The 19267-nt window shown below is 45.9% G+C and overlaps 1 protein-coding gene across 4 annotated transcripts in view; it reads right to left on the reverse strand.

Annotated features, from left to right (window-relative positions):
- The window catches only part of ASIC2 (acid sensing ion channel subunit 2), a 381636-nt gene that overhangs the window by 63431 nt on the left and 298938 nt on the right, over positions 1-19267 (reverse strand). For all 4 annotated transcript variants that reach the window (XR_014162415.1, XR_014162416.1, XR_014162417.1 and 1 more), the window contains one exon: positions 5304-5454. Coding sequence is in view for 1 of the 4 variants with exons in the window: in XM_081885630.1 (XP_081741756.1) it covers positions 5304-5454 (151 nt within the window). In the remaining 3 variants the exon portion in view is untranslated. The remainder of the gene's footprint in view (positions 1-5303; positions 5455-19267) is intronic.

A 19267-nucleotide genomic window follows, 5' to 3' on the forward strand; every position in this document is an offset into this window, starting at 1 on the left:
AGAGTGCCTTCCTTCAGCTTTGGCTGGTGGCCCAGCTGCACCCCTATCTGGACAGGGATAGCCTAACTTTTATCACCCATGCTCTAGTAACCTCTATCTTAGATTGCTGCAACATGTTACATGTAGGGCTGCATCTGAAGACAGTTCTGAAACTTCAGCTGGTGCAGAATTCAGCAGTCAAGTTGCTCACCAGGGCAAAATGGTTTAAGCATATTACACCAATCCTGGCCCAACTGTACTGGTTGCCAATTAGATTCAGGAACCATTTTGATTCTCAGCTATCACCCCTAAGTCTCCACCACTGTGGGGTGCTTGCCTCACAACTCAGTGTTCTGCAACCCTGGGCCCTTAGACTTTGTTAGACAACAAGAGACCATTGGCTATGCTGGCTCAGGATGGTCACAGTTGCAATCCAACATCTGGGCAGCCAAGGTTGAAGAAGACTGGAAGTAGAGTGTGCATTGGAGGATCATTGGTTGGATACGTGTGGGGGCCACATGATGAGGGACAGCCAATGGGGTGCCCTCCAGATGTTGTTTTTCTCCAGCTCCTATAATGCCTGACCATTGGCCCATGGTAGCTGGGTCTGATAAGAGTTCAACAACATCTGGGGGACAGCTTACTACCCCTGCCTTAAGTTTCGTGTGGGAGGGGGTGTGCCCACCTGTTCCTCTCCTGCATCGAAGGGCCATCAGCAGGGCAAGTCTTGAACCAGCCCGAAGTGACTCATTTCTGTGGTTGCTGGGCTATTGACAGAAGAGGGGGAACATCCCTGACCTTTTCTCTTTGGGAAAACACAGCTAATTGCCTGTGTTTCTCCATTCATTAGGAAAAGGTCCAAGACGCAACGAGATGAGAAAACATTTGCATGCTCTCCTCTGGGTGACATCTCTTCTTGTCCTCAGTGAAGGTCAAGGGCAACCAGGGTTGGCTTGGAGACAAGCTTTCAAGCTAACACATTCCTCCCCCTCCTCCCCCCAGGGTTTATTTATCCTTCTGGCTGCTGGCACTTTTAAGGATGTTATTCATCCAGTAGGACTTTTTATGTTCCCAGAAACATAAATCAGGAACCTTGTCACTTTTTTACGGCCACGACTAAATATTGCTACCTGGTAATGCAGCCTCTTAACAGCATTTAGAAGAGAGCCACGTCCTTCCTTTTGTAAGGGCTGTTGGCGCCTTGGCTGAGGTTGTTTTATGGAGGAGTTTAATAGAGGAGCCCAACATGAAGTCCTACTTAGAAAAGAGGGAGCTGCCACAGAGATTTACAAGCTAAAGGGCTAGCTTCTACTGGCAGGGAGAGGTGGAGGACTCCACTCAGTTTACGCAGCGGAGGAGGGTTCTGGCAAAGCTATGTGTCTCATATCCACACTAACATACACACACTATCCCAATAAAAATGCTGCATGAAGAAAACAGGGGTTCTCTGTAACGGATTAATTATGGAAATTTAGCATCTGTGAACCACTTATCGTTGCAAGTTTTGGGTCAAGCAAATTAAGGCCCTTGGCTTTCCTCACCTTTCTGACAATCTCTATATCCTTGCTCATTACACATTACCTTCCTTAAACACCTGAGATGTGTTCAGAGCACAGTTCTGTAGGCAAACAACATAGACACATCCATGCCTGTTTTGAAGAATGCCTGGAAAGCCACAACACTTGTTAAGCAAAGTCCCCCTTGAACACTGATCTTTTGCAATGATACTTGATACCTGCAGTTATATATACACTTCTTTGATTAGAGGGTTGAATATCATCTTGATCTCCCCATGTCTGGTTTTAAGAGGAGGTGGAGAGATGCAAAATACATTGCAATACAATACCTGAAGCCAAATCAACTAGTCTTTGCATTACTTTTTTTTCTAATTTTGCCTGTCATGGGAGGAAGTATCAGCCTCATAAGGCAACGAAGGGATGCTCCAAACACTGGAAACAGCATCAGTTGCACTTCTGAGATTTCAGCAAGCATTGCTTACACACTTCTTAGCATATCTGTGCAACCACAGGACTAGAAACTTATGTGTCTTTTTAAGGAAGCAGAGAGCCTTGGGAAATATAATTCTGCCCAATTTGATATATTTGTTGAGGGGGAGATTCACTACGTCAGGGAGGCAAGGAACCCTTTTCAGCAGGAGGGTCATATTTCCTTGAAGGCAACCTTCCAGAGGTGGGTGAAACAAAGCAGGTGGAGCAACAGATAGGACTGTTACCTTTGCATAGTAGGCTACATTCCAGATGAGCTAAAGTCAAGAGATTTCTACACACACACATATTTCGAAAGCAGCCCTTAGCATTCTTTATCAACAACCCATAAAGCGGACAAATATTATCCTCTCCATTTTGCAGACAGAGGTGGAACATGGGCTGCGACTGAGAAAACAGCCCTAAGGTGGGTTAATGGCAGAGGTAAGATTTCAACTGGGACGTTCAAGCCACAAGGGGCTAGCAAACAGTGAGGTTTTTTGTCACCCTGAAACCCCAGTAATTTCACTTTTATTCTTTTTTAAACAAAAAAGGGGCTGTATCTAACTAGGTTCTACTCATGCCTAACTGTTGGTAGATATGTCCATTAATTTCAATGAGTTTACACCAGGGAGGTCCTGATAGGGAACATCTTAGTGCTGCCAATCGCAGTTGGGCTCACTGTCATCACCGGTCAGCGAGCCCTGCTTGCAAAACAGGAATTGGGAGCTCACCTGAAGCTACCCATTGTTTCTCTGGAGCCACACCCTTACCTATTCCACAAATGACATCACATATGACATCAGGTGTGCGGCAGGTGGTTGTGGTTGAGAGAAAATGGCCTCATGGGTCAAATTAGGAGCCATGCCATGCCTGATTAGGCATGGAGGTCAGAGGTTCCCTGATTAAGTGGGCACAAGACATTGGTCATGACATTATGTTTGCGGATTGGGAACAGTTATGGACCACCGGTATAAAATTTACGGCATGTAATGCCTTAAGAGAAAATATTATGAAAATGATTTACAGGTGGTACATGACCCCAACCAAGCTCGCAAAAATCTATCATTTGCCCAATAATAAATGCTGGAAATGTAATGAGACTGAAGGAACCTTTTATCACCTTTGGTGGACCTGCCCGAAGATTAAAGCCTTCTGGGAAATGATCTATAATGAAATTAAGAAGGTACTTAAATGTACTTTTCACAAGAAACCAGAGGCATTTCTCTTGGGCATGGTCGGCCAATTGGTGTCAAAGAAGGATAGGACGTTTTTTATGTACGCCACCACAGCAGCAAGGATCCTCTTAGCAAAGTATTGGAAGACACAAGAACTACCCACACTGGAAGAATGGCAGACGAAGGTGATTGACTACATGGGACTGGCGGAGATGACTGGCAGAATCCGCGACCAAGAAAAAGAGACGGTGGAAGAAGATTGGAAGAAATTCAAAGTATATCTTAAAAATTGTTGTAAAATTGATGAATGCTAAAATGTCAAGGGAAAGGAAAATATAGAATTATAGCTGTAATTGATTAAGTATGAGAAGAAGCTTAAAAAGAAAATAAGTAATTAATTAATTGGTGTGAAGACTTGCTGAAGAAATTTTAAAACAGGGATGCAGAAAAGGGGAGGTAAGGGGAAGTCCGAGAAGCAAGGTTTATGAAAAAGAGGTTTTGAAATTATACATGTTTATATGTTTTTGTTTGTTTATGTGTGTGTGTCGTTTTGTCTTTAATTTGTGTTGGAAAATTAATAAAAAAAATTATATATATAAAAAAAACAGAGGTTCCCTTCCCCTGAACTACAATTCCCATCGGCCCCAGTCAGCATAGCCAATGCTTAGGGATAACAGGAGTTATAGCCCAAACCCAGAGGGCATGAGGCTGGGGAGGCCTGCTGTCACTTATGCTTCAGGGAGAGTTTTAATCTGCATCCTTGACCCCTGCTTTCTATCTATGGTCAACTATAAAAATGTTTTTTGGGGGTGGGTAGATGGGTGGGTGAGGAAAGCCTTAGTTTTTAGATACCAGCCCCTGCCCGAGTGGATTTCATACCAAAAATCCACTTCAGTATTTTTATGCTAATATTTGGACATCCTCGACTCCTTTTTATCTGGTGCGCCAAGAGCCAAATTAAGTGTTGCTATGGCAACCAATATAGCTGATCCTCATTATTAGTGTGTGTGTGTGTGTGTGTGTGTGTGTGTGTGTGTGTATTTGGATAGTATCCAACAGGCTCGGCCTGTTTCAAAGCTTTGATATGCTGTTCAGAAGTGGGGCGGGCGGGCTGCCCTGAGATATAGATTTGCCTCAGCTGTGGCAATTCTGGCCCTTTAACCTGGCAGGATTCTTTTGCTAAGCCGTGTTCGGAGAATGCTCTCAAGAGAGTCGCATGCTGGGACTGAGTGCTGGGAAAAGTTCATCACCTCAATCTTAAAGAGGTAGCAAGTGCCTGGAGCCGCGGGAAGCGAGGAGGGCCTTCCTCAACAGCAAGCTGCTCAGGCTGAGGGAGGGATGCCGATCTTGGAGAGCCAAAAGCAGGCATTCACATGGGATTGGTCCTTTGTAAACACCTGATTCCCAGGAGCCATAGGATCAGTCTCCTCCAAGTTGCAGATCTCTCCTCCAACCCAGGTGCCAAGGCAGGGGTAACCTACACAGAGCCTTCTAGATGTTTCTAGACTACAACTCTCATCACCCTTGACCACTGGCCATGCTGGCTGAGGCTGATGGGAAATGGAGTCCAACAGCACCTGGAGAGCAGCACATTGGCTTTTAGTGGTGTAAGGAATAGGGGATTGGTGCGTGAGCTGCAGAGCTTCTGGTGTGAGTCTCATTGCCAAAGCCTGCTCTAAAGCAACAAAGGATATGGGAGGGGGCTCCCCAAGGAGTTGAACAGTGGCTTAGAAATAAGTGTCTGACAGCCTTGGGACAAATTTGGCAATGAAAGTCTGCTGAATGTGCTTTGGATCTGATAAAAATGCTACCGGCAGGAAGTTAATACAGCAGGGTATGCAGAGGCCCAATAATAAAGCCACGAAATTTGATCTTCGTACTGATACAGATGAAGATGTTCCGGAGCTGTCAGACAAGGCCAAGGAACCTGTCATGGCTAGGGGCAGTTCTTTAGGGCCAAAAGGGCACAAAATTGACATGCCTAATTGATGAAGATGGGGACTCAGACCAGTATGTAGATAAAATCCTATTTCTGATCTTGGTGAGCCACACATGGAGACTTTCCGCTACTGAAGAGTTTGGTAACGTGCTATAAATGAATAAATGGGTAGATGAAGAACCTGGCAATCAGACAGGCAAACACAATGAGTCTTCTCCTTACCTGTTTCTCCCCATATTGGCAAGTACTCATCCTGCTGAATGTCCAGCATTATCTCCAGGCCATTGCCTGTCCCACCCTTGAATGTGGTCAACAGAGGATGCCCATCTTCTCCTGAGTTAAACATGTAGCACTTCCCATATTTCGTAAACACCTAAGAAAACACAGAGAGGAAGAAAGATATTCAGTGATACTGTTGGTGGCCTATAGGTCCCAAAAAACCTGATTCTACAAAGAACTGCCTCAGCATTTGGTTTGCAGGGGAGGCACCTGTATAGCTCCCTTCCAACTCTACAATTACAGTGATACCTTGGTTGTCGAATGGCTTGGCTTCTGAACAAATCTGCTCCCAAACGCCGCAAACCCAGAAGTGGGTGCTCCAGTTTGCAAATGTTCTTTGGAAGCTGAATGTCCAACGTGGCTTCCACAGCTTCCGACTGAATGCAGAAAGCTCCTGCAGCCAATCGGAAGCCACGCCTTTGTTTTTGAACGGTTCTGGGAGTCAAACGGACTCCCAGAACGGACTTAGCTTGACAACCAAGGTACCACTGTATATGAAAACTGGCTTTAGCCTTGAACAGGAGCACTCTGTGGGTGTGGGTGTGTTACACACAACAACATTTTATCGCAAGTCCCTTTTGTGGAGTTTTTACATTCAAAACAGTTTTGCTACACAGTACAGGCATAGCTCTGTATTTTCCATCACTGCTTATTTCTACCTTCTCCCAAATGTACCACCTCTTAAGCATTTCGAAAATCCACACCTTCTGCTGGGGCTTCCACATGTTATTTTCTTTTGTGGAAGGCACTTGACTGAGGTAAACTAATTACTCATGTGTTTCCTCAGCACCATTGATTTGACAGATCCCTTGTGTTTCTGGTGAATCTGTGAACACCTTGGTTATTTCATGAGAAACATCTTGCAAAGTTTGGGGGGTTAGGCAGTGCTATTTTCCTAGAAAAAGAAGTGATGGAATTCACCATAAATGGTGCCTACCTAAGAGGTTCCAGAATTGAGTTCTGGGTGAAAAAAAGCCCTGGGGTTAGGGTTTCTAAAGGAGAGACAAAAAGCAGCAGCAGCAGCCAGATCTCTCTACATGGAGGTGCCACTCATACTTGAGTAAAAGGGAGTCTGTCACATAACACCCTAAAATACCTCTGGAAGCAGAGAAATCCATCAAAGAAGGAGAGAGATGATGTGGCAGCTGCTGCGGGGGGGGGGGGGGGCTGAGCTGCTGTAGATACTCCCAGGTCTTTGACCCTGACCCTGCTTCCATCTCAAAAAGGACACACCAGAAACGTGGGAAGCGTCTCAAGCCTGGACGTCACATTTCCACCAGGCTATTGTTTACCTCCCAACAAACAAAACAGCGGCTTATGCTCCTGAACTCCAGAAGCATTCTCCATATCAACACATACGTAAGTCTTAATATCCTTTTCAATTGCTGCCTCACCACGCTGCGGAGAAGAGAGTCTGGGGAAGGGAAAGATTTCACAGCACAAAGGGTTGGGTCCTCCTTAAGGAGGGTGTTGCGATTTCCCTCAGCCACTGAGACAAAAAAGGCTGTTTATCAAGTCTCTTGGCTTCTCTGGATCCACACCCCAACCAAGCCAAGCCAGAAAGATCCTCTTTGCACATTTTACGTAGCAATTGAGCCCTGCTGCAGCTGAAGCGTTGTTTCCTGCAGTAAATGCATAAAGCGTGAAGGGTAGACTTGTGCCTGAACACTTGGGGAGGGGGGGAGAGAGATGTGCTACAGAGCCCCAATTGGCCATGGCTCTTCGGCGCGTGTCCACTATGTGTTTAGCAACGCATGCCTGCCCTTCACGCACAAGTTACACAAGTTTCCCTTGCAGATTTTTCTCTCAATCTGTTTCTTGTCTGTCAGGGCCATGTGTGTTCTGTGAGATTAAAAAGGAACACCTTCAAAGACCAAAATCCCGCACCAAATATGTTGGATTTTGCCAGCCTGCACTTAGTATGCAAATCAGGCACATTGGCATATTTTTCTTTCTTGGTTTGAAAACATGATTCTACAGTCCTTCACAGTAAACATAATTTATTCTGCTTCACCCAGTGACTGGGTGGGACTGTTAGGATTCTTGCTCTGTGCTTGAAGTCATGGGATTGTTGTCTATCACATGACAGTGTATGTTTTCATTCCACATAGTGGGAAGTGACAGAGACAGGGTGTTTGGTATTACTGTAGGACTATTGTCCTTTGTTCTTTCTCTTTGCTGTCTGATGAGAAAGAGGAAGGAGCTAAGTCAGAATGCTCCGAGTGTATTATATGTGCTGTGCTACTGAGTTCTGTTACACAAACTGCTAACACTCCACAGGATCCTAAGTGTACTAATGCCACTTGGTATCAGTCGCTGGGATGTTCTGGCTGGAGAAAGCTTTTGAAGCTCCTGAACAACCGACCAGGAGGGAGAGAACATGCCAGTCGGGCATGTGTCTCTACCAGGGTCCTACACTTGAGTAGGACAATCCTAACACAGACAAGGAGTCATGGGGGGTAGGCACTGAAACTTTATCCCTTGGCCACTGAAATCTTGTTCTGCTTTAATGAGAGTATGAGTTTGGAATTTCACACATACCTTCAAGCACGCACACACGTGCTTGAAAGCTGCTTAAATAAATAATGGCAGACAGAGAAAAGCTGAGATTCTCAAGAAGTCACATTTTATGGTTCCCTGCCTCTCATCCAAAAAGCTGCTGCTTTAGCAAAAAAAATACGTAACAAGAGAGTTGTAATTATATTCTGATGTATTCTTGATCCAGCAAACCCCATAGATTCCTAGAGAACCCTTTCCAAATTGACTTATCCTACAGCTCTTACAAATCAGTCACAATGTTTTTCTATATATTGCAGAAGATTCTGAGGTCACATACTGGGTCTCAGTCTCAATGTGGGTCCCTGCGGGCCAGGCCTGTTGAACCTAAATGCTGCATTCCACAAACGGACAAGCCAGAACATGCCCAACACCCCTGTCCCTCCCACCCCGTGGATGGACAAATGTGAAATTTGTCCCCCTATGAGGGGAATAGGGGTCTTTAAACAACTCTCAGCACCCTTAACAAATGATATTTCCCAGGATTCTTTGAGGGGAAGCCATTACTGTTTAAAGTGGTATCATAACACTTTACAAGTTTGGTGGAGGTGGAGCCTGTTTTTGTATTATGAGACCACTTGTCGACATTTGCCCAATCCACATTTGTCTCCTATTCCCCTCATAGAGCTACAGTTACTTGAGTGGCTTAATTATCCATCCCTCTTCCCAGGGAACTCTGAGAAGTGAAGCTCTGTGAGGGGGATATGGGCTTAAGGACATCTTTTGTCACGGTCTTTGCTCAAAGACAATAAGGGGATTGAAGATGGCAATTACGAGCATCAGCACTGGATGCTGTGGTGGCACTGAGGATGCTTCCCTCTCTGAAGTGAAAGTGTTACCACAACTCCAGGCTGAGATCTTGAGGAAAAAAGCCCACCCCTGGTTTTCCTAACATAGGTTTAGTCTTCATTCTAGGCAATTAGCACTTTGGGGAAACATCCACAACTACAGCGATTTGTTTAATTTACAACCCCATGCATGTCTTAGCTGTTCAGAGCCTGACCGCTAGAATTTCTTCAACTGCTGCCTGAATATTAGCTCCATATTTCTTTTTAAATACCCACTCAAGCAATGCTAAATTGTGCTGATGGTAGGAGAGGTGATTTAGCACACCTCTAAAGGGCCCTCTATAGCAATCAGCAGTCAAACAAAGCCTTCTGCTGATTTGCTGTTGTGGAAAGCGGCCCCTTGTTTTCCCAGACATCCCAAGTAGGTGAATGCAAGGCTCCTTGTTTTCCAGACATCCCTACAGACTGGATAGGGTGGAGGATGGAGGCTTAGGAACAACCTCACTCATTCTTTCTTTTCTATTCCCTATCCACTCAGGGAAGAGGAAGTGCAAACATGCCCTGAAAGTACACATCCAGACCAAAAACTCCCTCTGAAGGAGTGGGTATGTAGTTTGAGGGCACTTCTGGGTCCTTTGCTGTCACTTGAGGCTCTGGTGGCCTCAGCGGCACAGAGTGCCTTCCATCAGCTTTGGCTGGTGTCCCAGCTGCGCCCCTATCTGGACAGGGATAGCCTAACTTCTGTCATCTGTGCTCTGGTAACCTCTAGGTTAGATTACTGCAATGCATTATATGTAGGGTTGCCTCTGAGGGTGGTTCACAAACTGCAGCTGGTGCAGAATTTGGTGACCAGGTTGCTCACCAGGGCACAATGGTTTGAGCATGTTACACCAATCCTGGCTTGACTGCACTGGCTGTGGATTAGTTTCCAGGCCTAATTCAAAGAATTGGTTTTGACTTATAAAGCCTTAAATGGCTCAGGACTACAGTACCTCAAGAACCACCTCTCCCCATATGAACTGACCCAGATCCTGCAATTATCATCTGAGGCCTTTCTTTGTGTGCCTCCTCCACAAGATGTCCAGAGGACGGCAATACAAGAACGGGCCTTTTCTGTGGTGGCTTCCTGTTTGTTGAATGCTCTCCCCAAGAAGGCTCACCTGGCTCCTTTATTATATATCTTTAGGTACCAGGCAAAAAAGTTTCTCTATAACCAGAGCTTTGGCATTATATGGCATTTTAACTCTATTTGCGTGGCGAGTTCCCGCCCCCACCAGGATAAATAAAGACACAAGACACCGTAATGTAAGGTTAATTGGGCGAATTAGGCCACAACTTTATTGAATTCAGGAATGAGAGGCATTGGCATAGGCATTGGTCCTAACGACTATCCCGCTCCAGCCCATTTGCTGGAGACACGGGGAAGGGTTAACCTTATATCGGGGGAGACTCCCGCGAGGCACGTCGACTAGGAGCTCCCCCGGGTCACCGCTCTGGGGCGTGCCTTTGGCCCACACCTCCATAGGCTTCGGACAGGGCCACGCCCCCCGGGGTCCTTTAACGGACCACCCTTCGCTCGCTGGGGGGAGGTGATGGCGTTCCTCCCCCCCCACATCATCTTAACCCCTTCTTACCAATGCCTACCGCCAATGCCGAGAAGTTGCGACGAGTTGCTACGAGGTAGGCTAAAAACCAAAAGGCCCGAAATTGCCGGTTGGGAAAAATTCCTACCATGCCCCAAGTGGCGACAGACCAAAGTCCGTAGCAATGTCAAAGGCCTGTCTAAGCCTAACCTACTCAAAGGGAGGGAGGGTGGGAAAACGTGGGGGCGAGCCGGCAAAAAGAGGGCGAGCCCCCTCCGCGCTGGCCCTAAATAGGTCAAGCCACGCCCCCCAGCCGACCAGCTGATCGGCTGGCTGGGGGGGGGCAGGCCCGACGGGGATTCCCCTGCTCTCGCGGGGGCTGGAGCCAGCCCCCGCTCACGTGGGGTGGGCGTGAAGCCCGCAACCCCACCTCCTGGGGCAGGCCCGGAAGTGGCTTTGTGGGAGACAGGTGATTGGTTTGTTCTTGTTCTTGTTTTCTATGTATTCTGTTGTCTCATTTTGTATTTTGATGTTGTGAACTGCCCTGTGATCTTCAAATGAGGGCCAGTATACTTACTTACTTACTTACTTACTTACTTACTTACTAGATGATAAGATAAGATATAAGATGATAAGATAGGATAAGATGATAAGATAAGACTCCCTCCCTTTTCAATTCCAGGTGTTTGGCTGGTGATTATGATTACTCAGAGAGGAAGAAAATGCACTCTGTCTAATTTTTTATTTATTAACATTTATATGACTCTTGTCTTTTGGGTAAAAAAGCCCCCTTTCTCTCTTCGCCACAAATGGCTAGGCAGAAGGTGGAACATGGCAACAGACTGGTGGCCCCATTCAAGAAGCAGTCGGGGGGGGGGCGCTGTTTCCTTCTGCTCCAGAAAACCACTGGAGAGCTGGCAGAAAATGGCCCTTCTGGCAGTGGAACAGGATCTGTTATCCCTCATGAAAGAGTCTGTATTTTACAGCCACTTGTCTGGAGTGCTGGACTAGGTTTCAGGCAAAACAATCTTAATGGCAGCCCACGCCTCTCTTTGCCTCAGGCACTGTCTGAGGCCTTGATGAGCTCTTACTTAAACAAAGCTCGCTTCGTAGGCAACAACATCCTTCCCGACAAAACCCCAAAAGGATCTATAATTGATTCAGACGCAACATCCCATAGTTCCTTGACAAGTCGCCCCAAGGGACGGTTCAGTCATACACACACACACACACACACACCCTGTAAACACACCCTCTTCCACAACTTTATGGGCTCTGCTGCTCTCCACATCTCTGACCTCATCATGCCTGTCATGTTCTGGAGATTAAACCTGCCATTTTGAATCCTTGATAATATTGGGCTTGGCAGACATCCCACCCAGCTAGGTCAAAGATAAATACAAACCCAAGCACCGCACTGTGGGGAAATTGACAACTGCGCTTCCTAGAAAAGTCTGTTTTGTGGGGTGGGGGGGAAAGACTTTATTACTCCACATCAGCACTTTCTAGCTTTTATGACTGTCAAAGCCAGCCAGCGTACAAGGGCACTGAACAAGGAATAGGGCTGCATAAAACCCCTAAACAACTCTCTTCTAGGAAATTAAACTGGATATATTGAACTGTGGCAAAACAGGTTGGTCACACGTCCTAAACCACTTGTACCTAGAAGACCATGTTAGCTTTGTTCTCATAAAAGTTCTCTTTCACAAACCCAGTGCTAGTACAGTGCATTGGCCACTATTCAAGGTGCTACTTTTAATCTGCAAAGCCATAACTTTTATGACACAAAGTAAGAGCTAAAACACATTGGGGACACAAAGATTACCCTAACCGAGGTTTGCTGGAAGAAACCTGAACACTATACTGCAGCTAGAATGCTACTGCATGATGCTTTTGAGTGAAGTAATAACTGTTTGCAGGTTTATACAGAACTAAGAGCCAGAGATGTTTCTTCAATGACTTCTGGTGGCTACTGGCTACTATATTTATTCCACCTAAGAATGTAGGAACAGTTCTGCGTATGGAAAGCCCACAAGTAGGACTCCAGCCTTATCCCCTCCTGTGGTTTCCAGAAGCTGTTATTCAGAAGCATACTGCCTCCAACTGTGGAGGCAGAGTATAGCATTCATTGCTAGTATCTCAAGAGTCTCCTCCAGCACCATAATTCAAAAGCATCAATTCTTCGACAATCAGACCATAAAGAAGGCTGCAAAAAGATCAAACCTATCCCTTCTTAAGAAAATCAGCCCTGAGTGCTCACTGGAAGGACAGATCCTGAAGCTGAGGCTCAAATACTCTGGCCACCTCAAGAGAAGACTCCCTGGAAAAGCCCCTGATGTTGGGAAAGACTGAGGGCACAAGGAGAAGGGGAACGACAGAGGACGAGATGGCTGGACAGTGTTCTCGAAGCTACCAGCATGAGTTTGACCAAACTGCGGGAGGCAGTGGAAGACAGGAGTTCCTGGCGTGCTCTGGTCCATGGGGTTACGAAGAGTCGGACACAACTAAACAATTAAGCAACAACAAATTGATAGCCTTATCCTCCATTAAGTTTGTCTAATCCTCTTTTAAAGCTATCAAAGTTTGTGGCCATCACTCTCAATTCCACAGTTTAACCAAGCACTATGTAAAGAAGTACTTTCTTCTGTCTGTCCTCAATCTTCCACCACCCAACCTCACTGAATGCCCACAAGTTCCAGTGCTATGAGAGAGGGAAAACAACTATTCTCTATCCACTTTCTCCATGCCATGCACAGTTTCATAACACTTCTATCATGTACCTCTCACTCACCTTTTCTCTAAACTAAAAGCCCCAGATACTGCAACCTTTCTTCACAGGGGAATTTATTCACTCCCTTCATCATTTTGGTTGCCATTTTTTGAACCTTTTCCCAACAATATTTACAATATCCTTTCGGAGGTGAGGCAACCAGAATGGTACACAGTATTCAAGGGCGCCATCTGCTAGGGGCTGAGCCCTTTCGTCCCCCCATACTTTCGAGGAGGGTGCCACTCCTCTCCCCAAAAAGTCCAAAGCCTTCCTGAAGAGGCCAAGCATGGAGCCGAGTCTGGCATGGCTTCAATCTCCTCCTCCTGCCATGGAGGAGGCTGGAAGCAGCTCCAGGCTGATGGTGGCAGAAGCAGCAGGAAAACATGCAACTATTGAAGCTGTGCTGCTGCTGCTGTGCTTCTGCTGAGCTCAGCTCTGCCTCTGACATCCTGATGTCACATGTACCACGTTGTGACATCACACATGTGATATCATGTGCCGTGTGCCACCAGCCCCCCCCCTCTTATTTGGAAGCTGGCATGTGTGACTGTTTTCCAAATGCAGTTGCACAATAGATTTGTATAATGGTGTTATGGTATTGGCAGAAAACGCAAGGTGAACTGACAGCACCACCATCTCCAGCTTCTGCTGCTAATGCTGATTTGCACAGTGTCCCTCCTTCTCACATCAGAAGGATTTAAGGACAGACTATACAGTATACAAAGTGGGAGATTTCTATATATGCCCATTCTGGGGCAGAATAATAAAACTTACAAGTATACTGGGAACATAGGTGCACTTTGGAAGAAGAGTCATGAAAGGCATGTTTAATTAAGTGGTTTCATTTTGTTGCTTGCTTGCTTGCATGCCCTCCTTTGTTTCCTAAAAGGATTTATGATCTTTGGGAAATTAGATTATGAGTCCTTTGGGGATAGTAAGGACAAGTCCTTGATGACATTATAGCATCCTGCCCTGAACCAGAGAAGAAGGTAGGCTGCAAGTATAATAAATATACAAGGAGATGTTTAATAGCTGCTCAGATCTTTAGACAGAGACCTGGACTACCTCACATCTGAGGAATAGGAGGATGCTCAGAAGTCTATGCCACCAATCTATTATTTCCAGGCATGAGTGATGCTGTGTTAGGTCTCTGGCTTGACATTTTTGCAGGCTCTTCCTCACAGCAGAGAAGGGAATTGGATCCCTCCTGAGAGAAGACCTGAGCAGGAGGCAGAGCCTGTAACCTATTTGCTAATTGGGGAACCCAGGCCTGGGTCATGGTGCCATTCTGAGCAAGCTGCACTTAATCTAACAAGGCGACCTTCTATGGGACTATTGTTTTCTGCCTTCACAAAATGTCAGAGGTCAGGGTGACGGACATTTGCTTAAGGGTTTCTTACAGCAGCCTCTGCTGATCCTCTGCTTTGAGGCTCTTTGCAAACCTGATTGATGGCAAAGACCTTCAAGGGAAAGAGGTTTAACATTTTAAAGAGCAGTTTTATGAACGGATTCAATTATACATGGCCCAGCGTGTGGATGAAAGCAAAGCATGCCCACCACGCAGGTCACAGTTTTAATCCAGAAATGTGAGATGGGGAGGGTTCACCCTGCTTTTCATAAGTTCAAAGATGTCTTGGTTTTGATGAAAACATGGAAGCTATCCAAGAACCAGAGATGGGCTATTGAGAGATCATCCAACCCATGGCCACCACTGACGGTCAGCAAGACTTAAAATCAAGTGGATTTCTAAGGGCTGGCTCATACACAACACACACACACACACACACACACACACACACACACACACACACACATATACATCAAATGAGTACTGTTCATATGACGACTGGCAGCTGAATGGGTGAACTGATCCCATTTGAAAAAAACACTGTGATGTGAAAAGTTATCTGTGTCATTATTTCTGCAATACTGTATTTACACATACATAAAAGTTAGCCGGTTATATCGTTTCCATCTAGTTGATATATGTTCATGTGTGAAACAGCCCCAAGACAGGACTTTGTAGCCTGTTTCTTCTACTCTCTATTTGGCACAGTTGCTTTGCTAGGCTCTTCCAACACTCGTGTTAGGACCATGGCAACATACCGTACACTACAAAGTAAAAGAATCAAGGTTCAACATTAAGGCATTTCAAGCTTGCCCCAAGAAATGCTGAAATTCCTATAACCAGTGTATGTTAAACTGCCAGAAAATGCAGTTATCAGCACCAAAAACTGGGAAGATTTGAGATATTATAGTCAAATGAGGACAAATGTGCATTTTGCAAGGAAATATGAAAGCAGGATTTTTTATTTTTTTCTGAGAAAGTAATTTCAGTTCTAATCTACTCTTGAGAGTAGATTAAGGTGGGGAAAATTACACCCAACCTGCTTTATTCAGTCAGTTAAAAGTCAAAATGAAAGAAGAATGACTTGACAAAGCTTCCAAAAGTCACAGGAGGCAACTGCTTGGAGTGTTCTATTTCATAACCTCAAGCTGCCAGTGACCAGCTCGCGTGCTCCTGCAATGTGCCAAGCTATTAGCCCCATGCTACAAGCAGCTGCTTGAAGTTCAGCATTCTCAATTGGCACCTTCCAAAGCCCAGCTGCCAGAGTTCTCCAAGCTGCCACACAGACGACTGTCACACCAAAGGTGATGACGATACCAGACTGTCATCCTTGGAGCTTGGACTTGGTTAGAATTTAACATTTGGGGGCCCAGAGCTGAACACCGAGAAGTGCTTTCTACAGCCAAGGCATTGCAAAATTGGTAAATCGCCCAAATCCAAAATGTAGATTTTCATGGCCTAAGTCAGTGGTTTTCAACCAGCGTGCTGTGGCACCCTGGGGTGCCTTGAAAAATTATCAGGGGTGCCGCGGGCAGCACTGCCTATGTTGCTCTTTCCTCCCATCCTTCCTCTGATTTTCCTCTTGCTGTTGGAAATGGATAGACAAGTCCCAGGCCAATGTGGGGCAGTGTGAGGAGGCACCTCTCTAAGCAGCTTAGAGACCAGCGGTGGCAACAGCAGCTGCTTCGAAGGAGAGGAGAGAGGAGAGGAGGCTGAATGAACCCTCCACATGGGACGTGGTTTGAGAAAGGGAGAAAGGCTGCCAGCTCTGCGGGCAAGGGGTGATGTATCTAGGCTCCTGAGCCCCACAAGTGTGCCGCAGAAAAAAATGTAGTTGGTCAAGGGAGCTGTGGACTCAAAAAGGTTGAAAACCTTTGGCCTAAGTTTACATCAATTTCCCTCAAATGTTTCAAAATCTGTAGTTGGCACATGACCTCCGATTATCTTTTGATTCTAATTAGCTTCTTTGGCAACCAATCATCTTATCAGGATAGGCGCTCAGCAACAAACTTTCTTCTGCTAACCCCCTGAATGTGATGGGTGTTGAGAGCTGAGAACACTGCCCTGAATAGCAAACACCATGAGATTAATCCTTTAAAATGGAGATCAAGTCCATTCTCTTTTTTCAGTGAGCTATTTTCTATGCAAATGAAGTTCCAAGGATCCTGAGCTTGTTCTGTAATTAGTGTCAAGTTAATTAAAAAAGAAAGCCTTTAACAGGTGTTCATTTCACATTTGGTGAAGGGACGTTGAAGCCTGCCCATCACTGCTGCCTGTCTCCCGTACAGATTTGGAAGTGAAAAATGTGGGATGAATTATTACTAGAGCAGTCAAGTACAACATTTTCCTGTTGCCTAGAATGGACACACAGGGGAATGTGGCTCCAGACAGGGACGACTTCCTGTCCTACCTGCTCTGGAGCTTCCTCCCCCTGTGTGTGACCAGGTAGATGGGCATGACCCTAGCTGACCAGATAAAAGGACTGACCATGCAACCATCTCTTTCTTAAAAATTATAACTAAAATTGGTCCTCCAAGAGATAAGCAGCTCAGTCCTGTGGCTGGCTTGGGGTTTCCTAACCTGGACAGAACGAAGGACCAGTGGGGAAAGGTCAGTCTCACACAAACCAAAAGTGAATTCCAGAAACCCAGGCAATACAGCAAAGGATTCTGGGACACTCTCAGAATGCGCAGGATGCTTGGTGAGGTCACCATGAACTTGAATGCTTCTTTTAACCAGAAACCAGATTGAATGTTGCTGCCCTAGATAGCTGCTTAGTTTGCAAGTATGATTCTGTGAGCCCTGTCAAAAGTCTGGAGCAGGACACCCTTTACCTATAGAAAAAAATATATATCTTTGACACTGGCCTACCAAGACTCTTATTTCTTTATCACTATACACAAACAGTGCCAGGTGCCAGAAATTGCTGTACAAAATACCATGGGAGTGGGTGACAAAATGGCTGCCATGTGGGCATAGCAAGATTCAAAATGGCTGCCATCCAGGTGTGGCATGACACAAAATGGCTGCCCTATCAAAAAAAGAGCAGGGAAAAGGGCAAGATCATGAAAAGGGGTGGAAATTCCCACCCCTCTCCATGAATGAGAAAAAAGACACAGACATAAGTCATCACTGTGCTCACTTCACACAGAGAAAGTATTTGTACCTCTACTCTGTTCAGAACAGAAGAAAGTATGCATGCCTAATTCTGGCATTCAATGAAATGTGGGCATGTCTGGGGTGGGGACTTCTTTAATGTAGAAGAAGCCAAGTCATTGCAAACAGGAACCAAGCAGGAAGAGCAAACAGTCTCTTGTGCATTGTGGATTGTAGAGGGGGGACTGGCAGACATGCTGGAGCTCAAGGGCTTCAAGTTGGCAGCGCTGTGCAGTCCTTGACCTGAGGAGCTTACAATCCACATTTCCACAGTGAGGGAGACAATAGGCAAATGGGAGGGATGGGAGGAAAGAAAGAGACGAGAGCAACTGTATGAACAGCAACAAGGACACTGACTTTTATATACTTTGCTTTCATCCCCAACAAAATAAAACCTAAGGGGTTTAGTCAAAGGCAGCAAAGAAGAGAGGAGTTTAGAGGACAGGCTTTAAAAGAAAGAGGGCGGGCGGGAGGGAGAGGTGGTGGTGGTGGTCATTGAAAGTGTTGGCAGGTAAGGGCAAAAGGGTAAGAGTAAGACAAGCCCACAGTAAGCTTTGATGGGAGAGACAAAGAGGAGTTTCTGCTGGATTCTTCCCACACAGTGCTTTCCCCCCCAGGAAAAATAGGTGCCGGAACTCACCATGAAGTTGTTACAGTAAGTTGCAGGGTGACTTGGGGCAGCCCTGAACAGATGCCAGTTTGACAACAGCCGAATTCACCGCCCACAGAGGTGCTAAAAACTACAGCAAAATTGTGAGATCTTCTGCACTGTGCAAGAGCTCTTGGGAAATCTTCCTGAAAATGGATGCAATATTGCCCTAAATCGGTGCCACTGCTGGCAGATGGGGCGGGGTGCCTGCAGGACTGCTGAATGGGAGTTTTTGCAGCCTCACCCTGCCTAATGGCCCAGCTCCAAATTCACACACCCAGGTATGTATCATTCTGCCTTTATCCTCACAGCAACCCTGTGAGGTAGTCGAGGCTGGCAGGTGGTGACTTGCCCAAAGTCCATGTGAGATACATGAGAATATCACTCTGGCCTTCCTGTGTTAGGCCCAGGGCTTTTTCTCAGCCAGAAATCACCGAAACTCAGTTCCAGCACCTCTCTGGTGGGTGCCATTACCATTGTAAGAGAACGAGGGAGACATTCATGGTGAGTTCCATAACTCTTTTTTCTAGAAAAATAGCACCAGTTAGGTCAAACTCTCTCCCTACTGCCACAGCTCAAGCCTTTTGTATCTCCTATAACCCATTCCCTCCCACTCTCCCAGCAGAGGGGAAGAGGTTTCAGTTAAAGAGTTTGTATGACTGCCTTGATAAAGCGCACCTTGATAAATTGGCACTCTAGGCTGCAAGCAGGAAAATGAAATTCAGCAAAGACAAATGTAAAGTATTACATGCTGGAAAAAGCAGACCAAATATATAAATAGGAAACTGGGGGATAGGACGGGTAGGACAGCAAGGAACTGGCTAGGCTCCAGAATAAGTGAGAAGGATTCAAAGGCTTAGGATTACTCACAAGTTCAGTGTGAAAATCTTGCATTGTAATGCTGCTATGAAAAATACTGTTGGGGTTTTGAGGGACAGGGAAGGGAGAAGCTTGGTCGTACGAAAGCCGCCTGTCATACCATTTGACCCATCCAGCCCAGCATGATCTTCTACTCTGCCTGACAGTGGCTCTCCCAAGTTCTCACACAGAAGCCCTT

The sequence above is a fragment of the Podarcis melisellensis genome, assembly GCF_964234715.1.
Source record: "Podarcis melisellensis genome assembly, chromosome: 13".
NCBI classification, from domain to species: Eukaryota; Metazoa; Chordata; class Lepidosauria; order Squamata; family Lacertidae; genus Podarcis; species Podarcis melisellensis.